The 17079-nt window shown below is 45.9% G+C and overlaps 1 protein-coding gene across 1 annotated transcript in view; it reads right to left on the bottom strand.

Moving 5' to 3' along the window:
• Positions 1–210: 210 nt before the first annotated feature.
• ajap1 (adherens junctions associated protein 1) overlaps positions 211–17079 on the bottom strand; it is a 76566-nt gene continuing 59697 nt past the window's right edge. Inside the window, exons 3-5 of the mRNA XM_056275120.1 lie at positions 6033–6120; positions 5631–5873; positions 211–283 (exon numbers count right to left, since the gene is read on the bottom strand). Of these exons, the coding sequence (XP_056131095.1) occupies positions 211–283; positions 5631–5873; positions 6033–6120 (404 nt within the window). The remainder of the gene's footprint in view (positions 284–5630; positions 5874–6032; positions 6121–17079) is intronic.

The following is a 17079-nucleotide window of genomic DNA, read 5'->3' as shown; positions in this document are numbered from 1 at the left end:
CAGAAGATGGATTGGAGCATAATCGTGTTAGATAAAGCAGACCTATGCCAAGTTCCCCTTCTACTCCCAAACTGGGGCAGCAACATGGGGTTCAAGGTGGCGAAGGCGCAGTCAGTAATTTGCAGAAGGACCGAGTGGCACGGTACCCACCGGAGTGTGAATTCTGGAAGTCTGTTCCACCCACGGGAAGTGAGCAAGGCCTTCAGCCGGTCAGCAGGAGATCTCAAACCACTTCTCAGACACGAAGGCCACAGGAATCAGTTGCCTTTCAGTGGGGGAAGGTCTGCGGAGTGAAGCACGAGGCATGGGAGAAAGAACTTCACACCAGGACATGATGGATATAATAACAGCAGCTTACTGTATCCTGCTGTTCTTTGTATGTGAATCAGTCACAGAAATTAACAACGTATTATATTACGCTATATTTCCTAAGAAATGTTAACAGTAGGCAGACAATGCCTCTGATGCTGAGGTCATATATGACGACTAAACAGATATTCACATGCTGAAATGTTTGAACATCACTGGTGAATGTACAGCGCAGAAAACAAATTATTAGCCGTTTAAGAGCACAGGATTCACAGACATTTGCCAGGGAGAGAAATAATGATTCTCAAGACTACTGCATGCTGAGATGTAAAAAATCAAATTTCTCCACGAAATGGGGGAAAGGGAATGTTAAGTATTTTAAAATGACTACAGACAGCTTTGACAATTTTGTCAATACAGAATACCTTGACTGTTATCAGAAAAATGGGATCTATTGCCCTCTCTTCAATCAGTCTATTTAATAATTTGACAGCTGTTGCTTTTGTAGGTTGAGAAAACAAATACCATTTAACCAGTGGAGGCTGGTGCTAAAAATTGGGGGGGGGCTGCAATCTACCTTGGCACAGCACACCTGACAGCTGCTTTAATGTCCACACAGTCACAGAGTTATTAAGAAGGACAATGTAGCCTATATATTTTATCAGGGTTCGTAGACGGTGGATGATTGACAGTCAAAACGAGGCGTCGTGGTGGGTGTGAACATGATTGACAGCCATGAGACTTGTCCAATCACGTTAGATCAGAAAACATTAAAACAATACCAATTCGCTGCCAATAAAAGTGGGAGTGTCTGGGGCGCACAGAACTGCGCCCCATGGAAAATCTGAAGAGACCAATCAGACAGCAGCCTCAGGTCACCTGCTCGCCACAAGTTTGAGGGCTTACATAAGGTATCGTTTGGCCGGCGCCCCTCGCCCAGGAAGTATATGTATTCAGACAGAAATCAACCAAATACCATTTGGAACCCATATTTAATGGCTGCTGACAGGCGCTCACAGACTGAAAAACTGTTATTTCATCATTATGCGCAATATACAACTAAATTATATTTAACATGTTGAAGTAGATCCGGCGTAAAATCTTTGCCAAATCAAATATGCGGATCATAAATAAGACTTACATACCGGATCGGTCGAGGCCCGGGTTACCAATGACCGCCACCGGTACTGTTAACCAGCAGGGTGTCGGTGGAAACTATGCTACTGTTGGGCGAAGGAGAAGGAGAGGGGGAAAGCATGTCCAGAGGCAGCTAGACAGGAGGTAGGGTAGGCATGTGGAGGTGAGAGTTGGAACTTTGAATGTTGGCACTATGACTGGTAAAGGGAGAGAACTGGCTGACATGATGGAAAGAAGAAAGGTAGGCATACTGTGTGTGCAAGAGACCAGGTGGAAGGGGAGTAAGGCCAGGAGTATCGGAGGTGGGTTCAAACTCTTCTACCATGGTGTGAATGGGAGGAGTAATGGGGTAGGGGTAATTCTGAAGGAAGAGTATGTCAAGAGTGTGCTGGAGGTGAAGAGAGTGTCAGACAGAGTGATGAGTATGAAGCTGGAAATTGAAGGTTTATTGCTGAATGTTATCAGCGCATATGCCCCGCAAGTTGGGTGTGAGATGGATGAAAAAGAAGAGTTCTGGAGTGAGTTGGACGACATGGTGGAGAGGGTACCCAAGGAGGAGAGAGTGGTGATTCGAGTGGACTTCAATGGACATGTTGGTGAAGGGAACAGATGTGATGAGGAGGTGATGGGAAGGTATGGAGTCAAGAAGAGAAATGTGGAAGGACAGATGGTGGTGGATTTTGCGAAAAGGATGGAAATGGCTGTGGTGAATACACATTTCAAGAAGAGGAAGGAACACAGGGTAACATACAAGAGTGGAGGAAAGTGCACACAGGTGGACTATATCTTATGTAGAAGGCACCATCTAAAAGGGATTGGAGACTGCAAGGTGGTGACAGGGGAGAACGTAGCTAGGCAGCATCGGATGGTGGTCTGTAGGATGACTTTGGAGACCAAGAAGAGGAAGCGAGTGAAGACACAGCCGAAGATCAAATGGTGGAAGTTGAAGAAGGAAGACTGTTGTGTGGAGTTCAGGCAGGAGTTAAGACAGGCACTGGGTGGTAGTGAAGAGTTGCCAGATGGCTGGACAACCACTGCAGAAATAGTGAGGGAGACAGCTAGGAAGGTACTTGGTGTGTCATCAGGACAGAGGAAGGAAGACAAGGAGACTTGGTGGTGGAATGAGGAAGTACAGCAAATTATACAGAGGAAAAGGTTGGCAAAGAAGAAGTGGGATAGTAAGAGGGATGAAGAAAGTAGACAGGAGTACAAGGAGATGCAGCGTAAAGCAAAGAGAAAGGTGGCAAAGGCAAAGGAAAAGGCGTATGGTGAGTTGTATGACAGATTAGACACTAAGGAAGGAGAAAAGGACTACCGATTGGCTAGACAGAGGGACCAAGCTGCAAAGGATGTGCAGCAAGTTAGGGCGATCAAGGAAAGAGATGGAAATGTGCTGACAAGCGAGGAGAGTGTGCTAAGAAGGTGGAAGGAATACTTTGAGGGGCTGATGAATGAAGAAAATGAGAGAGAGAGAAGGTTGGATGATATAGGGATAGTGAATCAGGAAGTTCAGCGGATTAGCAAGGAGGAAGTGAGGGCAGCTATGAAGAGTGGAAAGGCAGTTGGTCTTGATGACATACCTGTGGAGGCATGGAGATGTTTAGGAGAGATGGCAGTGGAGTTTTTAACTAGATTGTTTAACACAATCCTGGAAAGTGAGAGGATGCCTGAGGAGTAAAGAAGAAGCATACTGGTACCGATTTTCAAGAACAAGGGCGATGTGCAGAACTGTAACAACTACAGAGGTATAAAGTTGATCAGCCACAGCATGAGGATTTGGGAAAGAGTAATAGAAGCTAGGTTAAGAGGAGAGGTGACGATCAGCGAGCAGCAGTATGGTTTCATGCCACGAAAGAGCACCACAGATGCGATGTTTGCTTTGAGAATGTTGATTGAGAAGTATAGAGAAGGCCAGAAAGAGTTGCATTGTGTCTTTGTAGATTTAGAGAAAGCTTATGACAGAGTCCCAAGAGAGGAGGTGTGGTATTGTATGAGGAAGTCAGGAGTTGCAGAGAAGTATGTAGGAGTGGTGCAGGATACGTATGAGGGAAGTGTGACAATGGTGAGGTGTGCGGTTGGAATGACAGATGGGTTCAAGGTGGAGGTGGGATTACATCAAGGATCGGCTCTGAGCCCTTTCTTGTTTGCAATGGTGATGGACAGGTTGACGGACAAGATCAGGCAGGAGTCTCCATGGACGATGATGTTCGCGGATGACATTGTGATCTGTAGCGAGAGTAGGGTGCAGGTTGAGGAGAGCCTGGAGAGGTGGAGGTATGCACTGGAGAGAAGAGGAATGAAAGTCAGTAGGAGCAAGACGGAATACCTATGCGTGAATGAGAGAGAGGACAGTGGAATGGTCAGGATGCAAGGAGTGGAGGTGACAAAGGCATTTGAGTTTAAATACTTGGGGTCAACTGTCCAAAGTAACGGGGAGTGCAGTAGAGAGGTGAAAAAGAGAGTGCAGGCAGGTTGGAGTGGGTGGAAAAGTGCGTCAGGAGTGATTTGCGACAGAAGGGTATCAGCAAGAGTTAAAGGGAAAGTTTACAAGATGTTTGTGAGACCAGCTATGTTATATGGTTTGGAGACAGTGGCACTGACGAAAAGACAGGAGGCGGAGCTGGAGGTGGCAGAGTTGAAGATGCTAAGATTTTCACTGGGAGTAACGAAGAAGGACAGGATTAGGAACGATCATATTAGAGGGACCGCTCAGGTTGGACAGTTTGGAGACAAAGCAAGAGAGGCAAGAGTGAGATGGCTTGGACATGTGTGGAGGAGAGATGCTGAGTATATTGGGAGAAGGATGCTGAATATGGAGCTGCCAGGGAAGAGGAGAAGAGGAAGGCCAAAGAGGAGGTTTATGGATGTGGTGAGGGAAGACATGCAGGTGGCTGGTGTGACAGAGGAAGACGCAGAAGACAGGAAGAAATGGAAACGGATGATCCGCTGTGGCGACCCCTAACGGGAGCAGCCGAAAGTAGTAGTAGATATTTGAAGGGGGCGGCGCCCCAGTGCCCTGTACTGGCCAGCCGCCACTGCATTTAACCATCAGAACAATTCCACAGATTTGATCATTGTGCGCCTTAAGAACAATCGTCTGATAGTGGTAGAAAGTGTAGATTGGGATGGAAGTGGGGTCGGACGTGAAACAACACACACAGATAGTGTTGGGATTAAGCAAACGGGTGATGTGCAATACAGCAGGCTGCCCTCAAGTAATATTGTCATGAGGATTATAACTCCTCTTACTGCAGAAAAAATAGAAAATCAAATGGAGGATACATTTCAGGGTTGTTTTTTTTTTATCTTTGCAACTTGGACATGTTGGCACAAATTACAGGCCCGTCACTCCAGAAGAGATTCATAGTGTCAGCCAGAAATAGGACAGATAACCCAGTGGACAGCAGCAGAAGATGCAGTCAAGTCTTTCTCACATCGCAGAAATCTTTGTGGGAATAATGGACTTCAGGGGACTGTTTACTGCAGCAAGTATTCAGCTTTAATAATTTGACCACTTCCTTCCCACTCATGCTTTTTGCTCTTGCACACTTTCTATATGTTTTGTCTTCACCACTGTAACAAACACAGTTTATTGAAAATGCATCGCTTCATAAAAGCTGTGGTTTGAAAATATAACATTTCAAAAGTGTTTCACTTCTGAACTTTTTTATTTTTATTTTTTTAGATATTTCAAGAAAAACAAAGATCACTGCAATAATAGCATTTAATCTCCACAGCTACTGCAGAGACATTGATGCTGTAATGCTGGGCAGGCCTGAAACCGCTACAGTTCACTTGCAAAACAGAGCGAGATTCAGGAACTTACCCAGACAGCAAAATGAAACTGGGCCAGATCCGGGCTGGTTGTATCACAGCATCTGGCGCAGAGCCGCAAAACGGATCTGCCCCAGTGTCTTTTTGCACAACGGGCCAATACCGGCGCGGATCCGGCTTACGGGTCTGTACCAGCTTTGGGCCGTAACTGGCCCAGATCCATGCCATAGCCGTGAAAAAGAGTCACACTCTGGCCAGAGGCGCGGGGCGGTCGAGGAGCGGATGTGATTCCTATGTGGATCTGCCGGATTGTGGGCAGAACCCGCCCAGTGTCAGGTGCTGTGAGGGTACCCTTTGTGGTCTTGACTGACTGAATAAATACTTCGATGCATCTCATCAACTCAGCTTACCTATTTCCATTGTAAGCGGTCTTGTAGACAGGTGTCTGCTGGATCATCTCGTCTGTGTAAATAGGTACAGCAGTCCGCACGCACTCGTGTGAGCACTGCAGGCTGTCGTTGTAGGCAGTGAAGATGTCCACCTTGCTGGGCACCCGAGCTGGTGTGAAGTCTGTCAGGTTCTGGCAGCTCTCCTCCTGCTGGTGGATCTTGCGCTGGTGGCTATTGTGACGGCCATTTCCCGGCTGTGCACAGCTACAAAAACACGCACCAAAGACAAGAAACAAACATAAAATCATACCTTGTACCTCAGGCAAAGTACAAGCTCTGACTAGAGCTGTGAGCATGAAGCCTAATACTGTTTCGACTGGACAATATGGATTATAACATAGCAAGTAAAGGAATCTTTCCTACCAGTTTTTAAGGACAAGTGTTGTGATCAAGGCTGCAATGACCATAATGAGAGACACAGTGATTGTGATTATCTGGTGAACTGCCAAACCTGTAAAAAGACAGAGAAATAAAAAAAATTCTCATTTGTGGGGAAAAAAACGGTTTCACTTCTAGGAAGGTGTGGCAGTGGGGTGTGGTTTGTGTATCGGCTGCAGGGGGTTAGCAGGCAGACTCAGCTGAGTTGTATATATGATTAATCTACTCCATACAGTGTTTCTCCTGTAGTGAGTCTGAGATCTGAAACACACTGGATACAGAGAAAGAGCAGTTGAGAAAGAACTGGAGTCCAGCCAGTGTTAGTTCTGAACCAGAGCGATGGTGATAAGGTTTTCTGTGAAGGGTTAAAGTATATGTTGTGTAGGAGTCAATAGAATTGGTGTGTTCAGCTCAACTCACAGCAGAACATCCTTCACTTCCATAACAACCCGTAACAAGTGGTAGCCCAAGCAAGTGGTAGCCCAATCATCATGGCAGACTGGACCAGTGTCATCGTGCCTCCAGCCTGCCCAAGGTCAACACCCTCCACACCTCCACCTCCTCAGCCAGACCCTGAACAGACTTGCTCAAGATGGGAATAACTGGTTTCCAATAAAGATTCAAGGGCGCAGTCACCAGGACATCCCATGGATGATTTCGCCCATGAGTATTCTCATGATGCTCAGCCTACCACCAAGTGATACGTGTTGATGGTCAACAAGTGTGCTGACGGCAATCACCCTTATTTTGACACTCAGAGATCATCCAGTGGCTAGTACCTAAATACAAGAATACTGGTGTATTCTTGTATTTAGGTACAAGTATTAAGGCCAGGTATGTCCCTGATTTAGCCATGACAACAGATTTTCAAGATCATGAAGAGTCGGTGCAAAATAAGGTCATCATGGATGGTCAGCACACACTCTCTTGTTGAGTGCGGGGGTTTAAGTCAAATTGCTCAACGCCTTATGAGCTTTTGACCAGCTAGAGCTGTCACGATCATATCAAACATGTTTGAGTTTCAGTACTGGGACCTGGGCAAATCTGAGCTCTTCAGCAAGTGTGTGTGTGAATGAGTATGCTTGTGTACAACTGTAATCCATGAAAATCTGTCACTAAATCTGCGATGCCCAGTCTTTCCGCAGTCATTTAGGACTTTAAAAAGTCTTCTTGTGTGTTTCTAGCTTAAGAGAAAATGGTAAATTCTTTCATCATAAACCATTGTCTGGCACCTTGGATAAAAGTGGCTTGTTTTAATTCAAGCAGAGGTGTGCTGGTGATGTGCTGCAGGCCCCAAATGTCAATTAATAAATCATTTGGCTTCTCCAAAAAAACCCATTAGTCCTCTTGCATTGATCGAAGCTCCATTCAAAATAATTGGCATGGCTGTTATCAAGCCATTAGGCTGTAGTGCACGGGGATACTGCTGCATGTAAATCATGGCGGCTTATGCAACTAAATAACCAAAAGCAGTTTCATTGCACCATATTTCTGCACCGTTGCATGTAGTCTTGCGAGTTGGGATCCCAAAAGGGATCCTAAAGGATTAAGAAAACACTTTCATGTTTTGTATATTATGCATGCTGTATGGGTTATTTGGCATTCAATCAATTCAAACCACTGTGACCACCCACACACATATGGTCTTGTGGAGTGGTTTACTAAAACGCTCAAGTCCATGATCCAGAAGTTCATGAATTAACAATTCAGGGTTGGGAGGGTTACTTTATAAATATATTCCATTGCAGTTACAAATTACCCGTTAAAAATTTGTTCAGCAACTTGCTCGTATCACAATATTAAAGTAATCTGGTTACTTTCAGTTACTTTTGGATTACCTCAATGCCAAGTGTGGAAAAAGACAAAAGAAATCAATAACATGACTTTTACTTAAGTGCATTTTGTGAGACAACAAAATGTAACCTAATCAAGGACAACGGGGACACAAGGCTTTTAAGCTTCCAAACATGCAGCAAAAAGGCAAACACACAATGCTGTTTTAGTTCAGTGCATAAAGGCACCCATGCCCACCCGCTCCTTTAGGCCTGCTACAGGAATTAAAGAGTATCCAGTGTTTTTTTTTAAATCAACAAATCAGGTGTCCACCTATTGAACTGTTGAAAAGAACATCATAAAAGAAATTCAGGCAGTGGGCCTATGAATCCCACATTAAAGTACATGTTGTCCCACACAAACACACTATTTGTCCCACATTTGGGTTGTTGGTATCCATATGCAAGCCAGAGTAAAAGAAGGTGCCACAGACACAAATTTGGAAAACCTGTCAGTAGGGTTGCCACCTTTAGCTCAGAAAAATAAGGGACACTTAACCCTATCCCATCTCGGCCCCCAGGACCACCTCCTCAGGCTCCATTGACCCCTACCTCAGTGGAAAAGGTTGTTTTTTATTTATTTAATAAATAACAATTTCCCTGATTCTGTGGCTGCACACACAGTGTGGTATTGTTTCAGTGTGCCGGGCTTACAAGGTTCATGTAAAGGGAAGTATAGAGTAGGCTAGACAGCTGCCTACAGTAAGTAGACCTTGGTAGAGTAATACGTCTCCAGAAAACAGACATGAAGCCACATAATGTTTCAGTCAAGTGCTTTATCGGCAAACAAAAGCAACACACAATAAATTCAGTTAACATAACAATGTACTATTGTACACATGGGCAATGTACTTTTTAACAAAATTATATAATTTAATAATAAATGTACAATTTTCTTAGACCACGTACCCCTGGTACCCCATGGAAACTGCTCTGGCAAACCACTAGTTTTCAGGTGACCAGAGAAGGGCACTGCCTGCATATTTCTCCCTTCTCCAGTTGTGAGAATACGGGGGGGGGGGGGGGGGATCGCAGTCCATACCGGTTCAGCAGGGAACCATCTTTTCCTTCTAAAATTCGGGACGAGTCCGTATGTTAAGGGACGGGGGGCAATACAAACAAGCACGAGACGGTCCAGGCCCACGGCGCACCCGCCAAGGGTGAAGTCGATCGGATGAAGAGAGAGAGAGAACACTGAAGGACAGACAGACTCCTTCAACTTTAGCTACATTATTCCTACGAATTTTGAAACGTATACACTTAACATATCAAAAACTAAGGGCGTCCAGGTAGCGCAGAGGCCTATTCTGTTGCCAAACAACACAGGGATCTCCGGTTCGAATCCCCGTGTTACCTCCGGCTTGGTCGGGCGTCCCTACCCACGCAATCGGCCGCGTCTATGGGTGGGAAGCCGGAAGTGTCCTGGTCTCTGCACTAGCACCTCCTCTGGTCGGCCGGGGCACCTGTTCTGCGGGAGGGCGAAGTGGGGGGCGGGGTTTGGCATGATCCTTCCACGCGCTACGTCCCCCTGGTGAAACTCCTCACTGTCAGGTGAAAAGAAGCGGCTGGCGACTCCACATGTATCGGAGGAGGCATGTGGTAGTCTGCAGCCCTCCCCGGATCGCCAGAGGGGGTGGAGCAGCGACCAGGATGTCTCCGAAGAGTGGGGTACAATCGGGGAGAAAAAGGGGGGGGAATCCAAGAAAACAAGAACAAGCGCACATTTTTGACATCCATCACTCGTGCATCTCACGGAACAGATACACTTCCATCAATCCACATCAATCATCCACATGACACGGCCCCCGCGTTTTTTGTGCTTCGAGACTATTTTTGTTGCATTTAGTGAAGGGCAATCTGCACACAGCCGTTTAAAATCACACAATATGTTTTAACTTGTCAACCATATCCACTTTGATCAACTGAGGGGCGGCGTGGCTTATGAGGTAGAGCGGGTCGTCTAGTAATCGGAAGGTCGCTGGTTCGATCCCCGGCTCCTGCAGAGAGCGTGTCGAAGTGTCCTTGAGCAAGACACTGAACCCTTAACCGCTCCTGATGAGCGGGTCGGCACCCTGCATGGCAGCCTCCGCCATCAGTGTGTGAACGCGCGTGTGAGTGGGTGAATGTGAGGTGCACTCTGTAAAGGGTAGAGGCTAGTTCCCGTCGATGCAGAGAACGGTCAGCTGAGCATGCGCAAGTACTCGTTGCCTCCGTTGTTTTGGGTAGGTTAAGGTTAGGGTTAGGCCGGGGTTAGGGTTAAAGTTAGCTAATCAGACGCAGAGTAGGGGTGCGTCTTCCTAGAATCCTAGCGCCTGGATACTACGCGGGGCATGTGGAAGCATTTCGCGCATGCTCAGTTGACCGTTCTCTACTCCATTTCCGTTCTCTGCATCGATGGGAACTAGCCTCTACCCACTGTAAAGCGCTTTGAGCGGTGGGTAGGCTGGATAAGCGCTGCATAAATGCCGTCCATTTACCATTGATCAAGGTCTGTCAGTGAGCTCGCTTGTTTCACTACAGGACGACTCCCCTCACTCGCTACGGTGGGCGTAGAACTCAATCAATAAATCAATACATACAAACACCGTTGACTTCTTCCCACGGAGCCGACACCACAACTATTTTGGTTCAGTACATTTCTCCCGTCAGTCAGCCCGGTGAAGGCTGGTTAGCCGGCCACCGTCCACGCAGCTCCCCAGGAGCCGCTGCTGACAAGACGCCTGAGATGGGCACCGACGTCCACACGCAGACAGCAGAGTCAGGATGGACCGGATGACGGAACGCTTACACACACGTCTCGCTTCCGGTGGGAATTCCCGGTAAATGTCGCAACAAAGTGTCCCTCTCAGCTCGCCCATGATTGAGTGAGTGACCACAATTTGCGACGCGTAGCCCAGCTGTGTGGTGCCATGGGGGAGGGGGGATTATATTATTTTTCAAAAGTAATTCTGAAAAATAATCCCTATTTTTAAAAAATTGCATCAATGATCTGATTACGTCTTGTTTCGGTAACTGTATTGAAATAGTCACATTTTTTTGTATCCTGATTACGTAACGCCCGTTACTGTATTCCATTACTCCCCAAGCCTGGTTGCTATTGGGATAAAGGGCTCAATCCTCTGTGATTACAGAGGGAGAAGTGCCACAAGTGCCCACATGATTTGTTTCCCCTTGAACTGCTTTCTGGCAGGTAACCCAGGGGTGTTATGGATCTGAAAAGAAAGAAAAAAACCTGGGGGGACGGGATGTTCTTGACCTTAGAGCAAAACTCCACCACTCATGAGGACAGTTACCAAAGAGGGATTTGCAGCAGGCACAAGGGCGTGAGCAGTGCCTGTACAATAGAGCGGGGGTCGGCAACCTACGGCACGCGTGCCCACGGTGGCACGCGGAGCAATTCAGTAAATATTTTTTGAAGTATTTTTTCTTTTTATAAAAAATATTTTAATACTAATCAATTACTCACAAAATACACCACTGTTTTTGGCAGCAGGAGGGTGCACACAACTGACATGTCTACCCACCCCTCCTCGCCCTTCCCTCTGATCTGCGAGCGAGCGCAGCGTTACAGCGGTAGTGAAAATGTAGGCTAGCTCGCCAGCCTTCTGTTTTGATTTAGGTCAACTGGTGATGGCAGAAGCCATAAAATAGCTTGTCTAATATTTGCCTCTTTCAGCCATCTTCGACAAGCGAATTCGGATTTATTTCATGAAAGGACTTAACTGTGTGCACTATCCGCTGCAAAAATGTCGCGTGTCGAACTTCGAGTGTAGAACATCATTTTGAAATGAGGCACGAGAAAAACTTCCAAGATGAGGCTGATAAAGATAAGTCTGACAAAGATGAGGCTGATAAAGATAAGTCTGACAAAGATGAGGCTGATAAAGATAAGTCTGATAAAGATGAGGCTGATGAAGCTGGATCGATCAAGAGGACAGTGGCCCAGTATGGGAAGCAAAGCAAAGCGTTTATGTGCCACCAAAAACCAAGCTACAGAGGCAGCTATGAAGTCGCACAGTGCATTTCTCCTATGCAGAATACATACAGGAGGCTTTCCTCAGCAGTCTGTATGTCATATTGTATGGGTTACCAAACAAAGACACGATCATCAACAGGACCAAAGAAATGCCATGAATGAATCGTAGAGAGGCACATTACAGACATGGCTGAAGACGTAAGGCACCAGCAAGCTCTTGCATTGGAAGATGTGTCGGTATTCGGCTCAGCTCTTGATAAGACTGTGGATGCAGGTGATGCTCTACGTCTAGCAGTGGTCACCAGATATTATGACAAAGGCCGCACTAAATCGGTAAGATTAAATTTTATTTTGTAGTCATTTTCATACATTTGCACAAATAATAAAGTGTGTGTGTGTGGTGCAGATCTTTGGCATGCTGAATCTAGATGGGGAGACAAGCAACAGTAGTAAATAAATAAATAGATAAATGCACATTATAAAAATGAACTGGCACTCGGGTCTGTGATTTTTTTTTTTAAAACTTTGTGAATTGGCACAGAACATTGAAAAGGTTGCCGACCCCCTGCAATAAAGGGGCGTGGGTAAGGCAGTTTACACTCGGTCCTAGTATTACTCCCTTCATCCATCTCTAAATTACCAAGTGACTCAGGGCCCTCCGTCATCACAGAGTGAGTTGGTGGTGCCGGTTAGAGAGCTCCTCACCCTGACAGCCGTGGGGCAACGCTGGTCTGTCCCCTCAACCTCCTGAAAGCGCGGAGGAGAAGCTGCAGCTGTCTGTTTGGCTATGACTGTAATTGAGAGACATGAGTTTGGTGTAGAGGTTGCATAAGCAGATAATTTCACCTCAGATCTCTTAGCTAACCATCTAAGGCAGGCAAACGTCACAGTGCTACAACCGCACTTTGCAGACATATTCTCATACAACACCACAACGACATGCCTCCTGGTGTTACAATTCACACTGCTCTAACACAAATGTTCAGTTGTGCAAGCAAAATTAAAGGCCATTTTGGAGATGGGAACAAATAGAAGAATACGCCAATGTTTGATGCAGTTCCATCATCGTTGTTCTCGAGTCTGATGGGTCCATGTGGACTATTACAGCATTACAGAGGATGGCTGAGCTTGATTCTTACCCAAGTACCCCGGGTCGATGATCTGGATCTGTTAGGCACAGCTTTTTTCCCCCATTTTTTTTTGGGGGGGGGGGGGTTTAACCGAGAACACTTGTTTTTTTTTTATCCGCCGAGGCTAAGGAAAATATGGCCTGCTCTACTTCGTATGGCTTGTGCCAATTTGACACACTTGCTTGTGGGTTGTTGGGGACCCCATGTTCCAGCATTTAATGGACAAAGTGTTGCACCCTTATGCATATGGGTATGCTGCTGCTTGCCTGGATGATGTCATCATTCATAGTGACAGCCAGGAGCAGCTCATTTGACAGATGGGGGCCTGCTTGAGTCCTTGAGACAAAGCGTGCTCATGGTCAACTCGGAGTGTGCAGTTATATGGAGGGAGGTACAGTATCTGTACCACTTGTGCAGCAGGCAGGTGTGTGAATGAATGAATGAATGAATAAGATAGCAGTGATTGTGGCCTGCCTAAGACCAGAAAAAAAAAGAGGTGAGGTAGTCGTTGGGGCTGGTCCAGTACTATCATATGTTTGTTCCCGCCTTCATTGACTTAACCCTTGATTGACCTGACCCGGAAGTTTGCCCCAGATCTGGTCCAGTGGCTAGAGCTGGCAGACATTTGGGGATCTTAAAATGGCTTTCTGTTGGAAGCCACTCTTGTAGTAAAGAGAGGAAAAATTAGGAGTATCCATGTCTCCAGACTGGCGTGTCAAACAGAGGGCTGGAGCCATTTTCGTCCCAGGAAGTGGCTGGCTTTTTCAACATCAGTGGAAATCTCTCCAATTGTGATGCCAAGTACAGAACAGTGGAGCGGGAGTGCTTGGCTATCGGCTGGGCAGTCGATGCCCTCCACTGTTACCTCCTGGGGTACCAATTTACCCTCTGCTTGGACCACGCCGCACTCCAATGGCTTCACTATATGAAGGACACCAAACTGAGGGATCACCTATTGGTACCTGGCTTTGCAGCCATACAGATTTTGGATGATCCATGGGGGGGGGGGGGGTAGGCTATCGGCCAGACGGCTCCCTGTCAGTGTTTTACATTTCCATAATGACTTGTGACAGAGGGGCTTCACACTAGACAAATGTGCATTAAAGTTTTACATTTTTCTTCCTGTACAGTTCCCTGAAATAGTACAAGGTAGCAAGAGCAACTCACTTCAACAGTGCCTGCTGATAACCCAGGACAATTCTGAGTATTGGTGACACTACCACCCACTGCCATTCATTATTTATCACCGACATGAATTATTCTATAACGGTATCACTAACCACTAGCTTAAAGCATATCTAAATTCAAGTCAGTTTTCTCTCCAGCACTTCCAAAACTTATCCTCATTCCTTCCCATTACACTCAAAAAATAAACAGAAAACCAGATAAATGAAGTTTTGGATATCTGATGGCTAGGGAGACATTATGCATAAGAGTACTGCAGCAGTTTTTGAGACTTTTATTAGATGTGAATATAATATTTGGTCATAGATTTATTCGACAACAGTTAAATAGCAGGGTATCTGTTGTAGAAGTGGGATGGAGTGAATCATGGGAAACTGAGGCCTAGAATGAGATTTTACCCCAACTGGGACATCAGCACACAAAAATGATATCACACCAGAGGAAAATACAAGCTTTGCAACATTTTTTTCAAAGAAATGCATGCCACCTCCCATAACACCGTCCTGTCTCTGATGATATATGTGTAACAACTGGCCTCTAAACAGCAGGAATGAGACAACCCTTCTTAAGGACAACCCTTCTTAAGGCCATTTTATCCACAGGTATTGGTAGAGTGCGGTTCATACACTTCCCCCGAGGGGATTTGAACCACTCACTCTAGTACTCATGTAAGGATAGTCCAATTATGGCATCCGGGTAGCATAGCGGTCTATTCCGTGGCCTACCAACATGGGGATCGTCGGTTCGAATCCCCATGTTACCTCCGGCTTGGTCAGGCGTCCCTAGAGACACAATTGGCCGTGTCTGCGGGTGGGAAGCTGGATGTGGGTATGTGTCCTAGTCGCTGCACTAGCGCCTCCTCTGGCCAGTCGGGGCGCCTGTATGGGGCGGGGGGGGGACTGGGGGGGGATAGTGTGATCCTCACCCCGCTACGTCTCCCTGGCGAAACGCCTCACTGTCAGCTGAAAAGAAGCGGCTGGCGACTCCACATGTATCAGAGGAGGCATATGATAGTCTGCAGCCCTCCCTGGATCGGCAGAGGGGGTAAAGCAGCAACCAGGATGGCTTGGAAGGGTGGGGTAACTACCCAAGTACAATTGGGGAGAAAAATAGGGGGAGGGGGGAAATCAAAAAAAGACTAGCCCAATTATTTGATTTTTAGGCCGCCCTTATCCACTGTGACAGTTTATCACTATTAATCATGTTCTAGGTTAACTGTACTGAAATGTACAAGAGCAACAGAGACCCAAAACGACATACCCATTTTGAAAAAAAAAAAGTCAGAATGAAAAACTAATTAAATAATTGTTACCTTTTTTATGTTATTTTATCTTTGATTTTGATATACTTTAATGATCCCTGTAGGGAAATTATGCTCCACATTTAACCCATCCTAGCTGTGTAGCTAGGAGCAGTGGACAGCTGCCATGCAGCAGCCGGGGACCAACTCCATTTCATCTCGCCATGCCTCGGTCAGGGGCACAGACAGGAGTATTAAACCCAACATGCATGGCTTTTTGATGGTGGGGGAAACCGGAGCACCCAGAGAAAACCCACCGCAAACACGGGGAGAACATGCAAACTCCACACAGAGCACGACCTGGAATGACCCCCAAGGTTTGACAACCCTGGGGATCGAACCCAGGACCTTCTTGCTGTGAGGTGACAGTGCTAACCACTGCGCTACCGTGCCAACAATTTGTATTTACTGACACTTATGGTAATACTAGTATTTGCAGTAGTAGTATTTGACCAATCCAAGACCCAGAGGCTCCTTTAGAATGTAACAGGGTGCTGTTGCATCAGAAGCCCCCCTTCCTCCAAATAAAATACACAGTTGAACCTATGATTTAACTGTTGTTATGCTAGTATTTCTCAACGCAAGGGGGTCCTGGGTTTGATTCAAACCCATTGGTGTGGAATTTGGACGTTTTCCTGGTGTGTGTGTAGTCTCTATATTGTCCGTAGGTATGAATGGTGAATGGTGTGTGAGTAACTGTGTGTGTGTGTGTGGGGGGGGGGGGGGGGGCTTGTGAGGTCCACACACTTGTGCAGGATGTCTCTCTACCTTTTGACCAATGCATGCTGGGATAGGCTCTAGCCTCCTGCAACCCTGTTGTGGATTGAGCATGTATATATAATGGATGGATGGATGGATGGATGGATAGATAGATGGATATAGTAGTTGCTGGTAATCAATAACTTTAATTGTCACTGGTGGAGCAACTGGTTATGCAGCAGTGGAATGCATACATACACATAAAACACTGAGCACATAAATACAACACTAAGAACAAAAAAACAAACAAACATAAACTAAAATACTCAGTCAATTAAGAAGATAAAAAATTAGTAAGTTAAAACGAAGGAACTACCTTTTCCTGCTAGAGTTTAGGAGGGAGATTGCAGAGGGTATAAAGGAGTGTTTGTATCTGTTGGTTTTAGCTAGTGGAAGTCTGAGTAGGGTACCAGATGGCAGAAACTGAAACTGCTGTAAAGGATGGGAACACTCAAGACTTGATGGATTCTGCTTTGTTATATGAATGTTTGTTGTAAAGATCCTGCAGAGTTTCCTGTGCGGTGCCAGTTATTTTGCTGCAGACATTAACCACTTTATCGAGTACATTTTTGTGTTTTACCTTGAGAGATTGATACCAGCAGATAAAGGAGAAAGTGAGCACAGACTCAATTAAAAAAAGAAAAAGAAAAATCGATAAAACATTGTCATCAGGGTCTAGTCAACCTGGAACTCAGACAGTTTTCTGAGACAAAAGAGGCGCTGCTGGCTTTGCTTGTACACCGTGTATTTTACACCACGTCAGTATTACCCTCAAATGTCAGCTTATTGTCTAGTATAGTTCCCAAATACTTGTAGGAGTCCACTATAGTAGCTATATTCTGGCCATCAG

The sequence above is a fragment of the Lampris incognitus genome, chromosome 2 (assembly GCF_029633865.1).
Source record: "Lampris incognitus isolate fLamInc1 chromosome 2, fLamInc1.hap2, whole genome shotgun sequence".
In the NCBI taxonomy this organism is placed as follows: Eukaryota; Metazoa; Chordata; class Actinopteri; order Lampriformes; family Lampridae; genus Lampris; species Lampris incognitus.
This window is presented reverse-complemented; position numbering and strand designations above follow the sequence as displayed.